Source organism: Phascolarctos cinereus, unplaced genomic scaffold (genome assembly GCF_003287225.1).
Source record: "Phascolarctos cinereus isolate Bilbo 61053 unplaced genomic scaffold, phaCin_HiC Scaffold_7;HRSCAF=346, whole genome shotgun sequence".
Taxonomy (NCBI): Eukaryota; Metazoa; Chordata; class Mammalia; order Diprotodontia; family Phascolarctidae; genus Phascolarctos; species Phascolarctos cinereus.
In genome coordinates, this window is record NW_027556180.1 from 84660952 (window position 1) to 84680290 (window position 19339).

At 39.5% G+C, this 19339-nt stretch overlaps 1 protein-coding gene across 1 annotated transcript in view; it reads right to left on the minus strand.

Annotated features, from left to right (window-relative positions):
• The window catches only part of CYP20A1 (cytochrome P450 family 20 subfamily A member 1), a 51273-nt gene extending 31935 nt beyond the window's left edge, over window positions 1-19338 (minus strand). Inside the window, exons 1-5 of the mRNA XM_020972841.2 lie at window positions 19157-19338; window positions 15742-15791; window positions 13159-13325; window positions 11725-11870; window positions 2981-3148 (exon numbers count right to left, since the gene is read on the minus strand). Coding sequence (XP_020828500.1) covers window positions 2981-3148; window positions 11725-11870; window positions 13159-13325; window positions 15742-15791; window positions 19157-19228 — 603 coding nt within the window. The 5' untranslated portion in view covers window positions 19229-19338. The remainder of the gene's footprint in view (window positions 1-2980; window positions 3149-11724; window positions 11871-13158; window positions 13326-15741; window positions 15792-19156) is intronic.
• Between the last annotated feature and the right edge of the window lies 1 nt (window position 19339).

Sequence of the window (19339 nt, forward strand, 5' to 3'; positions counted from 1 at the left end):
AAATTAATAAAAAAGTAAAAAAAAAGAATAAGCATTTCGGGGGGGGGTTTAAAATGGGGAATTGACAGCTGGGTGGCACCATAGTACACAAAGTGCCAGGCCTGGAGTCAGGAGGATTCATCTTTGTGAGTTCAAATATGGCCTCCAACACTTACTAGCTGAGTCACCCTGGACAAGTCATTTAACCCTATTTGCCTCAGTTTTCTCATCTATAAGATGAGTTAGAGAAGGAAATGGCAAACCACTCCAGTATCTTCGACAAGAAAACCCCAGAAAGGGGTCACAGATAGTTGGACATGACTGAAAATGACTAAAAACAGCAACAAAGAGTGGGTAGGGGCAAAGGTGGGGGAGTACGGAAGACACCCCTGGTTTCCCTCCTCACCCTAGCCAAAAGTTGTAGAGAAAAGAATTTCAATTTTCCTGCTTACTGTCTAGTAGGGGAGTCACAGGCTCTTAAGAGTGGCCTTAGAAATAATTTTGTACAATCTCTGACCTGCCTTTATAATGGTTCCCAACCGCCTCCAGAACAAAACACAAATTCATCTGCTTGGCATTTTAAAATGTCACAAACCAGGTAACAGCCTTTTTCAGGCTACTTGCATGTTATCCTTCACGCTCTTACGTTGCAACCAAACCGGCCCCCATGCCATTCCCCTTCCCTTCTCTTTTCATTGGCTGCCCCAACGCCTGCCACCCCCTGCCTCTCAGAATCCCTATTCTGGAGGCCTATTCTGATCTCCTTAGTTGTGTTGGGAAATGCTTTATTATATTGTTTGGAAAACTTACTGATTAGTAAGTTGTTTAAATCCAATTTAGTGTGACTAGAAATTGTTTGTACCCAGACTACTTTCTTGACCTCAATAACTATCTAGGAATGTAGGAGATGGCTATAAGGAATCTTGGTGCTCAGGTCCTGGACCCACCGAGAATGTTGATGCTTGGGGTTATCACATCCAGGTCTGGCTTTGGGTCCACCCAAGCCTGTATTTTGGCTCCCACCTAAATTTTGTAGAATGGTTACTTTACTGATATCCATCTCAATCAACCTTGTTTACAAGCTGCCCTAGTAAACAGTGTATATCCATGATCAATGTAATGAATACCCTTGTCAAAATCCTACATAATGTAAACCTTCCAGAATGGAGGGGGAGAGAGCCATATACTTTCCAATTTGCTCTCCACTGCCAAATGACCAAATAAATGTATTTTTAAAAGTTTTTTGACCCTGGGAAAGTCACTTAACCCTGACTGCCTCACCAAAAAGCAAAAAAAAAAAATTTTTAGGTTTTGGGGTCTGCTCTCATGATGCTCTTTTTGAAATGAAATGGAATTAATTTTAGTTTCCTTTGCATATATTTTATATTTATTAATTTGGGCTCATGATGTGTCTCTCCCCATAGAAGGTAAGCTCTTTGAGGACAGGGTATATTTTGTTCCTTTCTATCCTCTGTGCCTATCACAGTACTTAGTTCATAGCAGACATTTAATAAATAACCTGGGTGACTAGAAGGATGGCCCAGTTCAAGAGAATGGACAATTCTGAAGGAGGACATTTGGGATTGAAGATAAGTTCTATTTCAGATAAGATGAGTTTGAGTTGTCAACACTACATTCAGGTATTTAGGGTTTAGAATTTAGGAGAGGGATAGGACACGCCATGTAGATTTGAGAACTTACTGCACAGAGATGATAAATTAATCAATGGGATCTAATGAGATCACCAAGGGAAAGAGTAGAGGGAGAAAAGAGAAAGCTTAGGACAGGGCCTTCAAAAATGTACACATTTAGTGGATGGGAAGATGGTGATCCAGCAAAGGAGAGGGAGAAGAAACAGGTAGAAAGATATAAGGAAAAGGACCCACATGCACAAACATATTTATAGCAGCTCCTTTTGAGGTGGCAAAGAACTGGAAATTGAGAGGATGTCTATCATTTGGGAAATGGCTGAAAAAGTTGTGGTATACGAATGTAATGGAATATTGTTGTGCTATAAGAAATCATGAGCAGGTGGACTTCAGCAAAACCTGGAAAGACTTACATGAACTGATGCAGAGTGAAATGAGCAGAACCAGAACACTGTATACAGTTAACAGTAACATTATGGGATAACTGACTTTGACAGACTTGGCTCCTCACAGCAATGCAAGAAATCTAAGACGTCTCCAAAAGACTCACAAAGGAAATTGCTCTCCACACCCAGAGAAAGAACTATGGAGTCTGAATGCAGATGGAAGCATACTATTTGCTCTTCTTTTCCTTTGTTGTTTTGTTTTATTGCTTCATTCTTGTGGTTCCTCACATTTAGCTCTAATTGTTCTTTATATCATGACTAACGGGAAAATATGCTTCACATGAATGTATATGTAGAGCCTACATCAGATTGTATACTGTCTTGGGGGAGGGAATAAGTGGGAGGGGGAAACAAGGTAAAACTCAACATCTTATGGAAGTAAATGTTGAAAACTAAAAAGAAAAAAATTAATTATAAAAAAAAAAGAGAGACATAAAGGACACAAGAGAGAGTTGTATTCAGAAGCCAAGCAGGAATGGCTGACAGGGTCAAAAACTACAGATGTCAAAAAAGATGAGGTCTAAGAAAAGACCCGAACTGTGTTTGACCTGGACACTATCTATCCAGACTAAATTCAGAATATCCAAGGCAATTCACCTTGTTCAGAAACAAAGTTAGGTACTTGTTACGTTTTAAAAGTTACCCTCAATTTTGCATTTTAAAATATGAATGTAATGAAGATTGGGGGGGGGGGCTTGAATTGTTCTTTTCTGCACAAAAAGACAAGGCAATTTGGTTTCTTTCTTTTCTCCCTCCCACCCCCCTACCCCCATTTCCCTTTAATGAACACAGTGATTTTCTGCACATCAGAGCTTAAGAACACTCCTCTGTCTACCATGAGATAAAATAAGAAACATTCCCCATCTGTATAGACAAAAACAATTCTGAATTTGACCCTCTACTTACTGTGCTGTGATTCTTCTGAAAGCGAATGACCTCCTGGTCATCTTCAAAGCTACTGCCCAAAGCCATTTGTGTAACAGCCTTCATGGCATAGCCAAGTGTGTGGTGGCAAAGAGGCACATGCTGAGATTCTGGGTACGACAGCCATTTTCTTGATAATTCTTCTGAAAGCTGAAAACAGAAGAGAAAACTATAACAATTAATTATCTCTTCCTGATAATTTTTAAAGTATTTTAAAAATAAATTTTATTGACACCTTTTGGTTTGACAATCAGTCATTTTTTATTATTATCTTCTCTCCACCCTCCCACCCCATCCTAGTTTGAATTAAATAAAAGCAGCAAAAACTGCTGATGCACTAGTTTGACAAGGTAGGCAAAATGCCTCCAAACCCTCCCCATTCTGCTGACAGCTCTCTGGGCCATAACTGGTCTTTCAGTTACTTGGAATTGGGCTGGCTTTCAGTGAGTAAATTTCATTAGCATTATTACAGGCACAGGCCAACCATTCTTCTGGTAGTTTACATAAACTTCCTATGTTTCTCCAAATTCCTTATAGTTGCAATTTGCTATTACACAATACTGTTCACATAGCACCTTCTATGTGGGGAGCATCCTACTTTATACTTGAAGACTGAGTTCCCCAGCTTACAGCTCCCAGGGGCTCAAGGTACTCTGAGTCAGCATTTCTAACATCACAGCTCCTGAGCTCTCAGGGTATTTACCTTTCATCAGCCAGCAGAAACAATTAGCTCAAAGCAAAGGCATTATTGAAAGGGCATAACATAATCATAGTAACAAATTATTCCTCCTATAGTTTGGAGCACACTCTACTACAAATACACAGTGTCAGTGGGAAGAGGGATTATATAGAGAGGACACTAGGAGAAGCACACACAAAGGGAACAGAGGTGGCCTGGTCCTTACACTTCTGACAGGACCCTAGCGCTGCCTTTTCTCTCCTTGTGGTGTCTTCAAGCTGTGTCTCCTCAGTTTAGTGTCCTTGCAGGGCTCCCTGTTCTCTGCAGCTCAACCCTCAATGGCCTCTCCTGACTCACAAAGCTCCTCAAATTTCATGCCTTGTCTCTCCTGGGCTTTCTGAACCTGAACTGGTTGGACACAGTGTCTCCCTACTAGGTGAGTAAAAACACCATGGCAGATGGAGGTGGGGGAGGAATCTCCCTCCCCCTGCCAAGGACTGGATTCTTCTGTACCTGGCTTTCTTGCTGACAGTCACTTCTTTTTTTTTATTTTTTTTTTCCATATGCGTTTGAGTTGAAAATTTTTCTCCCTTTTTCTCCTCCCCCCACCCTCCCAAGACGGCGCACAATCTGACATAGGCTTTACATTTATATACCCATTACACATATTTTCACATTAGTGAAGTTGTAAGTAAAAATTATAACCAATAGGAGGAACCATCAGAAAGATGAAACAAAACTCAACAGAAGGTAAAAATAAGTGAGAGTGATTCGACTTCCATAGTTCTTTCTTTGGACGTGGACAGCATTTTCCATCCCGAGGCCTCTGGAGATGTCTTAGATCCTCGTAATGCTGAGAAGGGTTCAGTTTAACATTCTTAGTCATTGCATAACGTGGCTGCTATTGTGCACAAAGTCCTCTTGGTTCTGCTCACTTCACTCAGCATCAGACCATATAAGTCTTTCCAGGTTTTTCTGAAGTCAGCCTGTTCATCATTTCTTATAGCACAATAGTATTCCATTACATTCATATACCACAACTTGCTCAGCCATTCCCCAACTGATGGGCATCCTCTCAATTTCCAATTCTTTGCCACCACAAAAAGAGCTGCTATGTATATTTTTGTACATGTGGGTGACAGTCACTTCTCAAAGCTGTCTCCTGTCTCAATTCATTTCCCAGAGAAGTGTGTTTTGGCTTTTTTTTTTTTAAAGGGATGACCAATCTCTTTCCCATCCAATCCTTAAAGGGGTAACAGCACATACACACTTCTTTGCACTTTAAAACTCTGCTGTCTCTATTACTTACTCAATATCTGGACTGGGGGGAAAACAATTGGTCAAAGGTCCTGATCAATTTCCTATCCACTATGTTCAATTATTTGTATCCCATAATTTGTGATTCCAAATGGGCATCCATCCTGTTTCCAATTGTTACTATAAAAAGTGCTACTATAAACCTTTTGATATATGACTACTGATTGGGGCCATTTTTCCATTTTTTCACTTTCTTGTAGCATTCACTCAGGTGGACACTGTAATTGAAAAAGCATTTAGGTAGCATCCCTTTTTTACAAGTTGTTCAATAGAGTCACATGGTACAAATTTCATTCCCAGCCTCACACTGTATGAGTGAGGCCCAACTTTGAAGATGCAGGCTCCATTTGGCCAACGAGTTAGGCCTTTTCAGCTCTGTGGATCTTTGGGGTCCTACTCTGCTGATGCTAAAAAGATGGTATGCTTCATGGGTCACATCAAATATGACCCTTCAGCCCCAGGAAAAGAGAGGCAGTGCGCATGACTGTAAATCAATGGGCCCTGGACAGGATAAACTGGATTGATAACATGTGGAGAAAAAACATATCAGCACATACTGGCAGCAGAAATAGTACTAAAATCAGTAATACACTATTATTTTATGCAGCAAAGCTGAGTAGTTGGGCAGAGCAGTTGGGGAATGGGTCAACTGCTAAAAATCAATGTAAGTAATGTAAATATAAAATCCAAAGCCTGGGGTGGGGGGGCGGGAAAAAGCTGATGAAATTAAAAGACTCAGAGCTGTCAGGGTTCTTCAACATCTTCAGGAAACTGAAGCCCAGAGAGTTAAATACATCTATTAAGTGAGAGAGCCAGGATTTGAACTCGTCTTCTGCCTCCAAATACAATGTTCTTTCTGAAGTTGTCAAGGTCAATTAGCTAGAGTTAAAGTATCTAATAGTACCCAAATGCTTGATGTACAGAATTTTTTAAAGGGAATCAGCATATATACTTATTGAGGCAATTAACAGCTTCCACAAAGTTGCAGGCTACAAAATAAACTCTCAAAAATCAACAGCATTTCTATATAATAATAATAATATTATGGTATACAGAATTTAATGATGATGGTCTCATATGTCCTTTAAGGATGTCTGTTTCTTGGTAAATGAGGAGTTACATCTTTCCAATTCCTTTTATTTAGAATCTCTTTTATAAAACTGCACCAGATAAATAATAGAATGTTATAATTATAAGGGACCACAATGGTCACCAATTCTAACCCCTACCTGAAACATACATATTCCCTATAATTTCAATGGCAAGCTTTTTTAACACCTCCAAGTGATAGGGAACCTACTATCTTATAACGCATCCCACTTAATTTTTAGACAGCTCTATTGTTGAGAATATTTTTTCATTATTTCATTCAGATTTCTTGTAATGTGCACTTATTGGTCCAAAAACATCCTCTGGGTTAAGCAGAATAAGTTCGATCTTTCACATGACAACTCTTCCAATATTTGGAGGTTACAATTAATTATGTCCTCTTCTTTTTTCTGGGCTAAACACCCATAATATCATCAATTGGTCATTCAAGTTCTTTTATCACATAGGTCAACTTCCACAAGACGAATGATACCTTGGAAATAATTTTTCTCTATTAAATATGCACCTCAAAGTAAACATAATCTTCATATGCAGTCAGAACAAAGTATGTCCACCATCTTCCTCATTTCTGTTAATGCACCTTAAGATGGCACTAGTGCTTTTTGCTGTTCATTGACTACATGTTCAGTTTGGAAGGGGCTGGACCCATGATTTTATCAGCAAAGGGAGCTCCCAGTGAAGAAACTCTCTACCAATATAGATCTGAAACTGCTGCAACTTGATCATTTTGGAAATTACCAGTGGCACTCAGAGGTTCATACCTAAGATCATATCAGTATGTGTCAAGAGTCTAATCTGAACCCCAGTCCATTCTGTTTGGAGACCAGCCTACTCTCCAATACACTACGCTGCCGTTCAATGGTGATTTTATAGTCAACTAAAATCACCAGTTTTTTTCCCCCAGTTGAATTTCTTGCCATTTAGTCACTTCTCCTCCACCAATGTGAATCAATTCTTTGAACTCAAGCACAGCACTCCTTATTTCTCCCTATTATATCTCTTCCACTTAGATCTAGTCTCTGTGTAGCTCATTGAAATATTTGTTGGATCTCAAATGTCATTCAGTATATTAGTAGCTTTCCCTCCCAGCTTGCTATCTGTATATTTGAGATATATGCCATTTATCTCTTGGTACCAATCAATGATAAAGAATTTTCTATAGCACAGAGCCCTGTAGCTCTTTAGGACAGCATCTATTCATTAATTCACAATGGCACAAACAATGGTAAACAGGAAGAGAAGGGAAAAGTAGACTGATTAAGATAGCACTCCTTACTTTACATATGTGTCCCATTTTGCCTAAATACTTCTATGCTGCTCAGTCTTCATGTAATATGCTGATTGCAGATGGACAATGAGCTGACTCCGAACAGAAGAGACAAAACTGAAACACTTATTTCTTTCATTTCTTCTGCCTTATACGAATACCAGAAGTCAGGAAGCATATTAGTATTTAGGCAAAAATAGGGCCCATATAGGGGGCAGCTAGGTGGTGCAATGGATAGAGCACCGGCCCTGGAGTCAGGAGGACCTGAGTTCAAATCCGGCTTCAGACACATAACACTTACTAGCTGTGTGACCCTGGGCAGTCACTTAACCCCCATTGCCCAAAAAAAAAAAAAAAGAAAAGAAAAAAATAGGGCCCATATAGAAAGGACACAAAAATGGGGCACATATACCCTGAGCAGACAGCCTTTCCCCCTTTTCTGACCCTGGAGCCCCTCCCTCCCTGACTGGAGAGACTGGAGGGTGGACAATGGAGAGCTTCTTTTTGATCCTCCACCATTTAAGGAGGGCTGTCAGACAATTCAGATCATCATTTCCCACCTGGCTGCTTTCCTGGACTTCAAGATCTCCATAAACTAGTCACTCTACAAGACAAAATCAACTCTGAAACTCTCAGCTTCTCGGATCATTTCCCACCCCAGCTGCATGACTTAATCAGGCATCCCAAACTAGGTAATCTCTGCTTTTTAAAAATTTCTTTTTATTTGTTCTCTTCCCCCACTTAGATTATGAGCTCCTTAAGGGCAAGGACTGACATGCCTTTCTTTGTATCCCTAGCACTTAGCACAGTGCATGGCATATAGTAAAGGCTTAGTAAATGTTTACTGACTAACTCTAGAGGGCCACAGGCCTATTATTCTAGATACTGATGATACTAAAACAGCTACTTCAACACAGATAGACAAGAGAGGCAGCTAGGTGGTGCAGTGGATAAGAGCACCAGCCCTGAAGTCAGGAGTACCTGAGTTCAAATCTGGTCTCAGATCAAACACTTGACACTTACTAGCTGTGTGACCCTGGGCAAGTCACTTAACCCCAACTGCCTTAAAAAAGAAAAAAGAAAAAAAACATAGACAGATAGACAGATAGATGGATGGATAGATAAGATAACATAATGAAGAGAGAAAGAAACAGAGACAGACACTAACTCAATGGACTGCCAAAGCAACAAAATGTTATATGCCTTAAAAAATCACACACCTAATTTAGGAGGGCTCTATAGCCTAACCAGGCTAGATATAACGATCACAATGAAATCAAAAGACATTATTATCCACGAAGCACTTAAAGAACACTGCCATTGATCAGCAAATCTTCTTCTATTTGGATTCTGCACAGCACAACCTCCAGGAGACTGGTGAACACCTCAGCTTGATGGGTTTTGTTCCCCCTTGATGCTGAAACTGAGTAGATTGTCGAAGAAAGTTGTTTCCATAATCATTTCTATTACAGGATCTTACATGAATTTAACATATGTATGGAAGACAATTATTTGAAGAAAGCCTTGAAAACTGCATTTTGTCAATGGAGTAAAAAAAAAATTAAATCAACAAATAGGGATTCTTTATATCTCTGTTTATTTCTATGAAGATGTGATTTACTGGAAAATCATTTGCGAAGATCTGCCTGCATACCTTTCATGAGGAATATTCACAAAGAGTGTATTATCCAATCTTATAAATTTGTTACAGAAATTAGAGAGTAGAATATGGGTGAGTAGTTTCAAGTATCTTCTGGGTCATCTTTTTTTTTTATTTGGCTACAATATTCCCAGGAGTTTTCCTTTGGGGATGTCTTTCAGGAGGTGATCAGTGGATTCTTTCAATTTCTATTTTGTGGCTGTGGTTCTAAAATATCAGGGCAGTTTTCCTTGATAATTTCTTGAAAGATGCTGTTCAGGCTCTTTTGTTGATCATGGCTTTCAGATAGTCCAATAATTTTTAAATTCTCTCTCCTGGATCTATTTTCCAGGTCAGTTGTTTTTCCAATGAGATATTTCACATTGTTTTCTATTTTTTCATTCTTTTGGATTTGTTTTACAGTGTCTTGATTTCTCATAAAGTCACTAGCTTCCAAGTACTCCATTCTAATTTTTAAGGAAGCATTTTCTTCAGTAAGCTTTTGCACTTCCTTTTGGCCAATTTTGCTTTTTAGGGCATTCTTCTCCTCATTGGCTTTTTGGACCTCTTTTGCCATTTGGGTTAGGCTATTTTGTTAAGGTGTTATTTTCTTCAGTATTTTTTTGGGTCTCCCTTAGCAAGCTGTTGACTTGTTTTTCATGATTTTCTTGTATCACTCTCAGTTTTTCCTCTGCTTCTCTTACTTGCTTCTCAAAATCCTTTTTGAGCTCTTCCATGGCCTGAGACCAATTCATATTTTTCTTGGAGGCTTTGGACGTAGGAGCTTTGACTTTGTTGTCTTCTTCTGGTTGTATGTTTTGATCTTCTTTGTCACCAAAGTAAGATTCTATGGTCTGACTCTTTTTGCGCTGCTTGCTCATGATCTCAGCCAATCACTTGAGTTATAAACTCTTTGTTAAGGTAGGGATCTGCTTCCAGTGTGGAGAATGTACTGCCCCAAGCTTCAGGGGTTTTGTGCAGCTGTTTTCAGAGATACTTCTAGGGACCTGTAAATTTTCAGTTCTTCCAAGGTGGTATGGTCAAGGACTAGGTGTTCACTCCTTTCCTGGCCTGTGTTCTGGTCTATGAGTGACCACAAGCACTCTTTTCTGTCTTGAAACTGTGAGGAAGGTTTCCTCTCCACAGCCACTACAAGCTCCACCACACCAGCACTTTTCCTCCCCCCAGGACCGCCACCTAGAACTGTGATCCAGATCCAAGCATGGGCAAAACAAGAGAATCCTGCACCAGCAAAGAGAGCCCTGCAATCCCCCTCTGATCAGCCACTCGATTCCACCTCGATTCCAGTTTGTGGGCTGGAAGCTCAGGAAGCAGCCACTGCCCCAGGGCCGCAATTCAGGGACTGGGGCTGGGACCCTGTGCTTCTCTCTTGCACCGCAGACACAGACTTTTCCTACTGACCTTCTAAGTTGTCTTTGGCGTTCATGGGTTGAGAAGTCTGGAAACCGCAACTGCCTCCTGAAATTCAGTCCTCTAAGGCCTGTCCAGGTTTGCTGAGGCCTACGTGCACACGCCAAACTATGCTCCTCTCCCTACTTGGCGTGATATACCTTTCTGATCAACCATCCAGGCTGTCTTGGGCTGTAAATTTGTTTCATTCTGTCTTTTTGTGGGTTCTGCTGCTTTAGAATTTGTTTAGAGCCATTTTTTATAAGTATTTAGAGGAGTTTGGGGGATAGCTCAAGCAAGCCACTGCTTTTACTTTGCCATCTTGGCTCTGTCCCTCCATCTTTTTTTTTAAATTATTGTAAAAAGTATCATTTTTTCCCCATTCTTCTGGAATCTTCTCTGAGATTTTTCAAAAATTTGTCACTAATTTATTTTTTAAAGTGTTGCTTATAGCATAGATTTTTTTCCTGTACATATCTGGTCAGGTCCAAACACTAGTTACAAACTCCTACTATCAGGAGGCCATTAAGGATAGTAACCCTTCCTATCTTCATAGTACATGACAAACATTTTTTTAACAGAGAATTTATTTTTTTCAAATGGCAACTGTTCAAAAACGAAACTGGGTACTGAGCTAAAGAAATGTCTCCTCCCTTACCCCCCGTCCATTTCCAAATATCACATTTTTGCTCTTGCATTTATCAGGAGTATACAATCAACAAACTTATATAACACTGGCTTAATACAAGATGTTACTCTGTTTATGAAAAGAAACTGAGAGGTACATTTACATCAAAGCACTTTTTAAAGTAAGAACGATGCTCTAACCCATCTCTTATTCCCCCTTGAAAGTTACATTTTCTTTGCTTCTTAGAGCTCCTTATGGAATTTCATGTACATTTTACCATTTTCTTATTTTATTTCTTGAGCAAACTAGCTAGTTCACAAAAATAAAGCATTCCTGCACATCTTCAACAGTGACCATTTATCAAACTCATCAATGACAAATTCTTACAGTTCCTAATTCTCTTTACATTTCTTATTTAGAACAGAGATAAAGCCCTTCCCAATCTTATGATTTTAGTTTGTGTACTTGAGTGTTAGATTGAAAAAATATATATTTCATAAATACAAAGATTAAGATATGCAATGAAAGGGAATGATAATAATTACAACAAAAAAGTCACCTATATGGATTAGAAATGCAATTATTTTAAAATTTCAACTATTGAGAGACAGCTATTTGTGCAGTTATACAACTTATATCTACTGTAAAACCTAAGCCCAATTATATGCCACCTTACCTTGACCATGATAGCTAAATTACTCTGTAGAGACTTGTTCACACCATTTTCATAAAGTTTTTTCCTCATGTGATTCTCAGCTGCATCCCCACTCAGACCAGATTGATACCTTAATAAAGGCTTTAGCATAGTTTCAAAAGGATGTGCTGAAATAGACAAACATAATACTTTTAAATAAATAATCAAGATACTCACTTGCAGTTCTACATACACAGAAACCTTAAAAGATAAAATACTACAGGTTATAACACAACCATTTTTTCTGTCAGTTCTCTCAATTTACTTTCCCAAGACTGAAGAGCTCAAAATGGAATGGAAATTGGCAAGGTTATTGGAATGTTGACTAGGAATCCACTTATGAGAGCTGTGTCAAATGTACTAAATTTTCTTCACAAGTGACTGAGAAGTCACTGTAGCAAAACAACAATAACAAAAAACAAAAATGCTTTGCAGATTTTAAAAGGAATTGGATAAATCTGAATGCAAACGCTAAAGGATTTGCCTCAATTCAAAACTGAATGAAGAATTTATCTTTCATCTGCTTCCAAATTTACCTGTACTTAAAATTACAATTATGGATCTCACCCAACTTAAACCTAACCCAAAGTTATAAGTTTGTTTTGTGTCTCCAAGGACACTGCTCTTGGTGGGTAGATGATCTTTACCCTCATTAACGTCAGTGATTAGTATGCTGAAATAACCACTACAGGATCAATTACAATATCATTCACTTTATATAAACTTGTTTCACAGAACTTTAAAATTAAGGATCAATAAAATAGGACACTAATTTGTTCACACAACTGGATAACGTGATGTTAAGGAATTTTCAGATTGCAGTAGAGAAGTGCAGCTTTTCTCTATTAGACATTATAAATTCCCAGACAAAAACAGAAGGGCAGACAGAAGTTCTGAGAATTACAGATGTTAAATAAGAAAAATTCCCATGATTTGAAGAAGGAAAGGAGAAGACAAAAGCAGATATCTGTGAATGCTTCAAAGTTATAAAAATGATGCAAAAAACATGGCCAGAAGTCTCTCACACAGCATACCACAGACTTGGCCATCATTTTAACCTTTTTCTTCCCAAAAGTTTTCAGCTCAACATATTGAAGAATTTTCCCCGCTGATTTTATAAAAGACAAGAAATTTACTTCTTAGATAACTTTCCTAGGATGCACCTATTCATATACTAACTTAGTATAATGAATATAAAGTATATTTGCAAAGTACTTAAAATAACATTAATTTTTTAAAATACAACTATGAGTATGATTAATACTGTTCCTCCCGTTTTCAGAAATGACCAAACTAATGTGCAATGTCATGTATCTTTGGTTTTAATTAAGTGTACCAAGCTCTCTCTTTAATGTAAATATATACTCATTACTTAACTATGGGTTAAAAGTAAATGAGAAAGAAAATTAAACTTACATGTCCTATTGGGATTGATATGTTGCTTTAGTGCATCAATGGTGCCCAAACTAACCACAAGGCGCCTGCCAAACCAGAAAGACACTACTGGCCCATATCTCTCATGGAGATTAACCAGGAATTCATGTAAACTCCCACTGTTTACGATATCTGGAAGATTTCCATCTCTGGTGGAAAAGCAAAATTTTGGGGAAAAAAACAATTGATTTTACTTATTAGTCTCAGAAGAATTGCAAAAGTAACATAACCACTATTGTATTATAAGAAGTGATGAAAAGGCAGATTTCAGAAAAATCTGGAAAGACTTACATGAAATGATGCTGAGTGAAGTGAGCAGAACCAGGAGGACACTGTACACAGTAACAGCAACAGTGTACAATGATCAATTATGATTGACTTAGCTCTTCTCAGCAATACAATGATTCAAGACAATTCCAAAAGACTTATGATGGAAAATACTATCTACACCCAGAGAAAGAACTATGGAGTCTGAATGCAGATCAAAGCACACTATTTTCACTTTTTTTCTTTTTTTTTTCCCCTTTTGTTCTGTTTCTTCTTTCACAACATGACTAACGTGGAAATATGTTTATCATGGTTGTCCATATATAACCTATATCAAACTGTTTGCTGTCTTAGGGAAAGGAAGGGGAAGGAGAAAAAGATGGAACTCAAAATCTTACAAAAAATGAATGCTGAAATCTATCTTTACATGTAATTGGAAAAAATAAAATAGTATTTACTAAAAAAATTTTTTTTAATTAAAAAAAGTAATGTAACCAACTCTGCACCTTCTATGCTCTCAAAACATAAGAAAGGCCTAGACAATTCAACATCAATTGGCTTCAGGACATGATTTGGTATCCTGGGGCAGCTGGTACCCCTATTATATTCTCATGTCTATCTGTAAGTAAAGGTGTAAGTTTCAGGTTACTGTGCCTCAAATAATGGTTGTGAAATTGACAACTGATTTTTAATTCTATTTTGTTAAGACTTCAGCTAGATTAATATTCCCCCTTGTTTCTTACCCTTGCCAAGTTTACCTGAGGTCACTTGAATCACAATTCTGTTCTTGGGACTATACTTCTACCCTTGTCTTTTGACTTGTAACTCCTGCCTTGTAACTTCACTCCCTCACCTACATTCCAGAGAAACTTGCTTAACCTAAATGTCACGATGACTCAATCAAAGCTGTTGCAGTCACTCCCAAATTCCCCAATCACATGTCTATTTATGGTTAAGAGGGTTTTAGAAGGGGAGGTCCAAATGATGTAATGTCAAGCTGATGTCAGAGGTTTTTACTTTCTAGCCAATCAGAAGAAGGCATACCTATATTACTTGGGCTTTTGCTCTGTCATCCTATAAAACACCATAAAATATCCTAACAGCCCTCACCCTCACTCTGACTATGATTACTATTAGCCTGGCTAATAAATTGACTATAACCTGGTCTTTGTTACTTCAGTCTACCTTCACTCCCATTGAGACATGGTCTTTGTGCTACAGATCATTACAGACAACCAAACAGCTGTATTTAACACAATACCTTCCGACCAAAGACCTCCAGCCCCACTAAACAGATACAGATCACAATAGCACCCTAGTCTACTAAGAACAGACTAGCACTTTAACCCTGTCCTGAACCAGTTTCTGGCCTTAGAAGGGGCATATATAAGTGATATCTGGAGGAGAGCAATGGGTGAAACAATTACAACTACAAGGGTAATCTCCTTGGGTGATATGGTCCTATGAAACACCATAACCCACATTAACACATCAGGTAGAATAAGTGGTGTAATGGGAAGAGCACTGGCCTGGGCATCAGTGGATCTGGGTTTAGTCTTAATTCTGTCACTCTTGTTTCTTCACCTATAAAATGAGAAGGCTGGCCTATGAAATTTCTCTTTAGTCCTGAGATTCTGGGATTGTCACAGGAGGCAACTGACTCCACATGCCAGTTCCTATGGAAGCTACTTTCAGGAGAATGGGTGGGCAGTACTCCACAAGGCTTTCCTGATAAGCTATCTTGTGCCTGTGATGGCCAAGCAGAATGCTACACATGTACTAAAGAACACCATCTCTGAAAGTACTTATGTCCAAGGTACTGACATTTTTTATTTATAATTCAATTGGAGCAGGTCTGATATTCTGGGAATTTCAAAAATTAAAACCAGGTAACAAAGTTACCCCACAATTCTTTAAGCTTCCCTATCCTGTTCCAATTTTTATTATTGTGTATTCCATGCTGGGGAAGAAAAATGAGCATTAGCCTGAGAAGTTCTTTTTCCTTCTTTCTTCTAATGTTTTCCCTTTTCCACATAACCACTACCCTGAGTAAGAGAAAAAGGGAAGAAGGATAGCATGAAGTAATATCCTCTGGTTATCAGACGGTCCTCTTCAGGTCTTTCTAGGATGCATTTCGCTAACTGATAAAAGAGTAAAGAGAAAGACTGACAAAGGAGTAGTGTGATCTACAGAGCTAATAAGAATCTGAAAGGAAAATGGGCTGCACAGCAACGTACTTCTCTTGCAGGTAATGACTACAAGTTGACTATATCTGATGCCAAAGAAAGAAGTACTTACTTTTCTTCTGTTGGAGTAATCCCAGGAATACCTGAAGCTTGTCTAGAAGCCTAAAAAAAATAATAAAAGTAATTGCTTAAGTACAACCAACTACTATACTTAGATTGCATAATAATTGCTGGCCCTTGATGAACATCAAGCATTTTAATAAATGCTTAATAGCTCTTACTGTGTTGTCAGGCACTAAGTTCTGTGAATGAAAAGAAAGGTAAAAATGGCCCCTGCCCTCTAGAAGGTCACATGTTAACAGGGGAGACAACAGGCAAATAACTATGAACATCTATGAGAGATACAGAGTGGACAACGGTTAATATCAGTGTAACTGAACAAGGCCTTCTGCAGAAGGTAGGGGCTGGGCTGAGAACTGAAGAAAACCAAGGAAGCTGGGAGGTCAAGATGAGAAAGGAGAGAATTCTTGACATGGAGGATAGCCAGAGATAAGGCACAGAGCTGGAAAATGACTCCATGTGCAAGAAGGCCAGTGTGGCAGGATCATATAGTAAATGGAGGGGAGTAAAGCATAAGACGAACAGAAAGAAAGGAAAGGTTGTGATGGACTTTAAATACCAAATTTTTTAAAAAGATTTTTTATTTCTTAGTGAAGGTAATAGGGAACCACTGGGATTTAGTGAGTTGGAGGAGAGGGTGTGACATAGTCAAGCCTATTCTTTAGGAAAATCACTCTTGACAACTGTGTGAAGCATGGACTGGAGTCCAGTCAAGTCAAATCAACGAGCATTTATTAAGCACCGACTATTTGCCAGGCTGTTGTTCTCAAAGAGGATCATGACATTTGGGAGGGGATGCTATGACATGCAGGTGAATTAGATTTAAGTGAGGGAGTGAGAAATTACCAGCCTCACTTTCTCCTCTGGAGCCATCTGGGTCCAGTGGACAGATACAGATCATAACAACTGGAGATGGTCCATTTGCCGGGTACTGTGCTAAGTGATGGAGTAGGAAGAGATCTGAAGTGAAGAGACAACTCAAAGGCTACTGCAATAGTCAGACATGGGGAAAGGAGAGCCTGAAACAGGCTGGTGGCTGTATGAGTGGAGAGGTGGGGACGAATCAGAGAGAAGTCAAAAAAAGTATCAATGACAAGACATAACAACAGACTGAATAGGTGGAGTGAGTTCAACAAAGGGGCTGAAGATGACACTGACTTTGCCAACTTGTGTGATTTCTCTCAACAGGAATAGGGAAGTTCAGAAGAGGGGAGGATCTGGAGAGGAAGATGAGTTCTGTTCTGGACATATAGATTTTGAGAGGCCTACAGGGAATTCAGTTGGAGATGTCAAAAAAGGTATTTGGGAACCTGGAGCTCAGGAGAGAGCTGGGAATATTGATTTGGGAATCACTGGCAGAGAGATGATAAATGAACCCTTTGGAACTGATGCTATCACCAACTAAGATGGTATAGGACAAGAGAAGAGAGCTGAAGACAAAATCACAGCTCTCTCCTCTGACTGATGCAAATACTTCAGATCTTTTACTAAGCTTAAAAAGACAGCAGTTAATTGAATAGAAGATAAGATTTTTATTTCCCCAATTTTTTTTTCTTGTGCAGAAGAAAAAAGTTCATCTTGATGTCACTTGCTAACTTTGTCATGACACAATTAAACTAAAATTTCGACAGATTTTCTTAACTTTTAAGGGGAAGCTATTTTGGGTTGTTTATTAGAAAGTAATTGATATGTCAAAAAGAAAAGCCAGACAAGTGTCTTTTTTAAAAGTATACAATTCCTTTGACTTACATGATCCACACTTTGGCAACAAAGAAGGGATTTAAATTTCTCTCTCTGCCCAAATTAAAAAAACATTTTCTATCATTTGCTTGGCTTAAAAAAAGTTCAAGTCTCCAATCTTTCTGCTTCTCATATTGCATTTTGATGTATATAATAAGATACATTTCTTGTCCACATATTCACAACAGTACTGCCCATAGCAGTTTTACAGTCAGAATTTTTCTGTACAAGGATACTAATGAATTTAAGCTCCTTGAAGGCTGAAGCTTTTTCCTTTTACCTTTGTATCCCCAGTGCTTAGCACAGTACTTGTAAATTGTAAGAGCTTGAAAAACAGTTATTGAATTGAAATGAATGAAAAAAATGTCTAAAATAAACTGAATACATCATACTCTGGTTTGGTTTAACAAAATTCAGCAAATGTTAACTCCAAAGAGTAGATAGGTGAAAGCACTGCCACATGGAAATTGATGAAATTAGCAATTTGCAATTTCATTTTATTGTGGAAGAAGAAAATTACTAAAAATAGAAAAAACAAACAACTCTACAAGGCTCAACTCAAGTAACACAACAAGGTCTTTCTGGATTTCCCCAACTATTAGTACCCTCTTGCCCCAATCACTCAGTCTTTTGCTTGTCTCTATTCTCAGCACTTAGGGTAGGATGTCTGGTACAAAGAATTCGCTTAACAAATGTTGATTAACTGATGAAAAAGGTAAACCACTCCAATATCTTTGCTAAGAAAACCGCAAATGGGGTCAGGAAGAATCGGACACAACTGAAACTACTGAACAATAGTAGAATGAGATTGGTCGGCCTGGCTAAGTGGAAAAAAACAATTAGCCTGGAAGTCAGGAAAAACCTGGCTTCATACCCACGGATCCTCCTCACGGCGTGACTAGGGGCAAGTCGCTGGAGGAAACTGAGGCTCAGTTTCCTCACCTGTAAAAAGGGGATTTGTAAAATACGGGCAGCTAGGTGGCGCGGTGAATAGAGCACCAGCCCTGGAGTCACGAGAACCTGAGTTCAAATTCGACCCCAGACATATAACACTTAATTAGCTGTGTGATTCTGGGCAAGTCACAACCCCAACTGCCTTACCCCCCAAAATAAATAAGTAAAATGGGGATAAAAACCCTCTCATAAGGCAGGTGGTAAGGAAACTGTTTGGCAAACCTAAAAGCAGACTGTGAGTTGCTATAATAATAATTATTGTAATTATGACACCTTTCTCCTAAAGGTTCAAAGGAATTTTCCTGCATTTTTTTCACTGCTCCTCTGAGGCAGGATGAGAGCTACCCCTTACCAGCCCGGGGATAGGGAGGGGGGTGGGACTGGGGCCACCTGCAGAGCCGAAGGGTGTGGGGACTGGTGTGTTCGGCTCCACGTGCTCCCCGCCCCGCTTCGACTTCAGCAAAGGGGCGGGGCGGAGGAGGGAAAGTGAGGCCACGCGCCTGCGCTGGCCAGAGAGAAATTACAATCAGCTGGGGGAGGTCACCGCGCCTAGCCCGGGGCCGCATCCGCCCCTCTCCCAAGGCCCGGCAAGGCGGTGAAGCGAGCAACATGGCTGCCCCGCCCCGAGTATCCCGCTCTCCTTCCCTCCCTCCTCCCGCTGCCGCGCTGGCAGAACGAGGCGTGGGCGAGGCCCCGGGGGCACGGCCGGTTACCGGGTAGAGATAGAGTACGGCTCCAACCAGGACCAGCAGGAAGGTGACAGCGAAGATAGCGAAGTCCAACATGGCTCAACTCCCCCCCAGCCCCGGGACCCCAGGCCGTGATCGATTATCCTTCTAGACCCGCAGGTCCGCGACCTGACGGAGCCAGACCCGGGCCAGGGAGGTGGGGCCTCG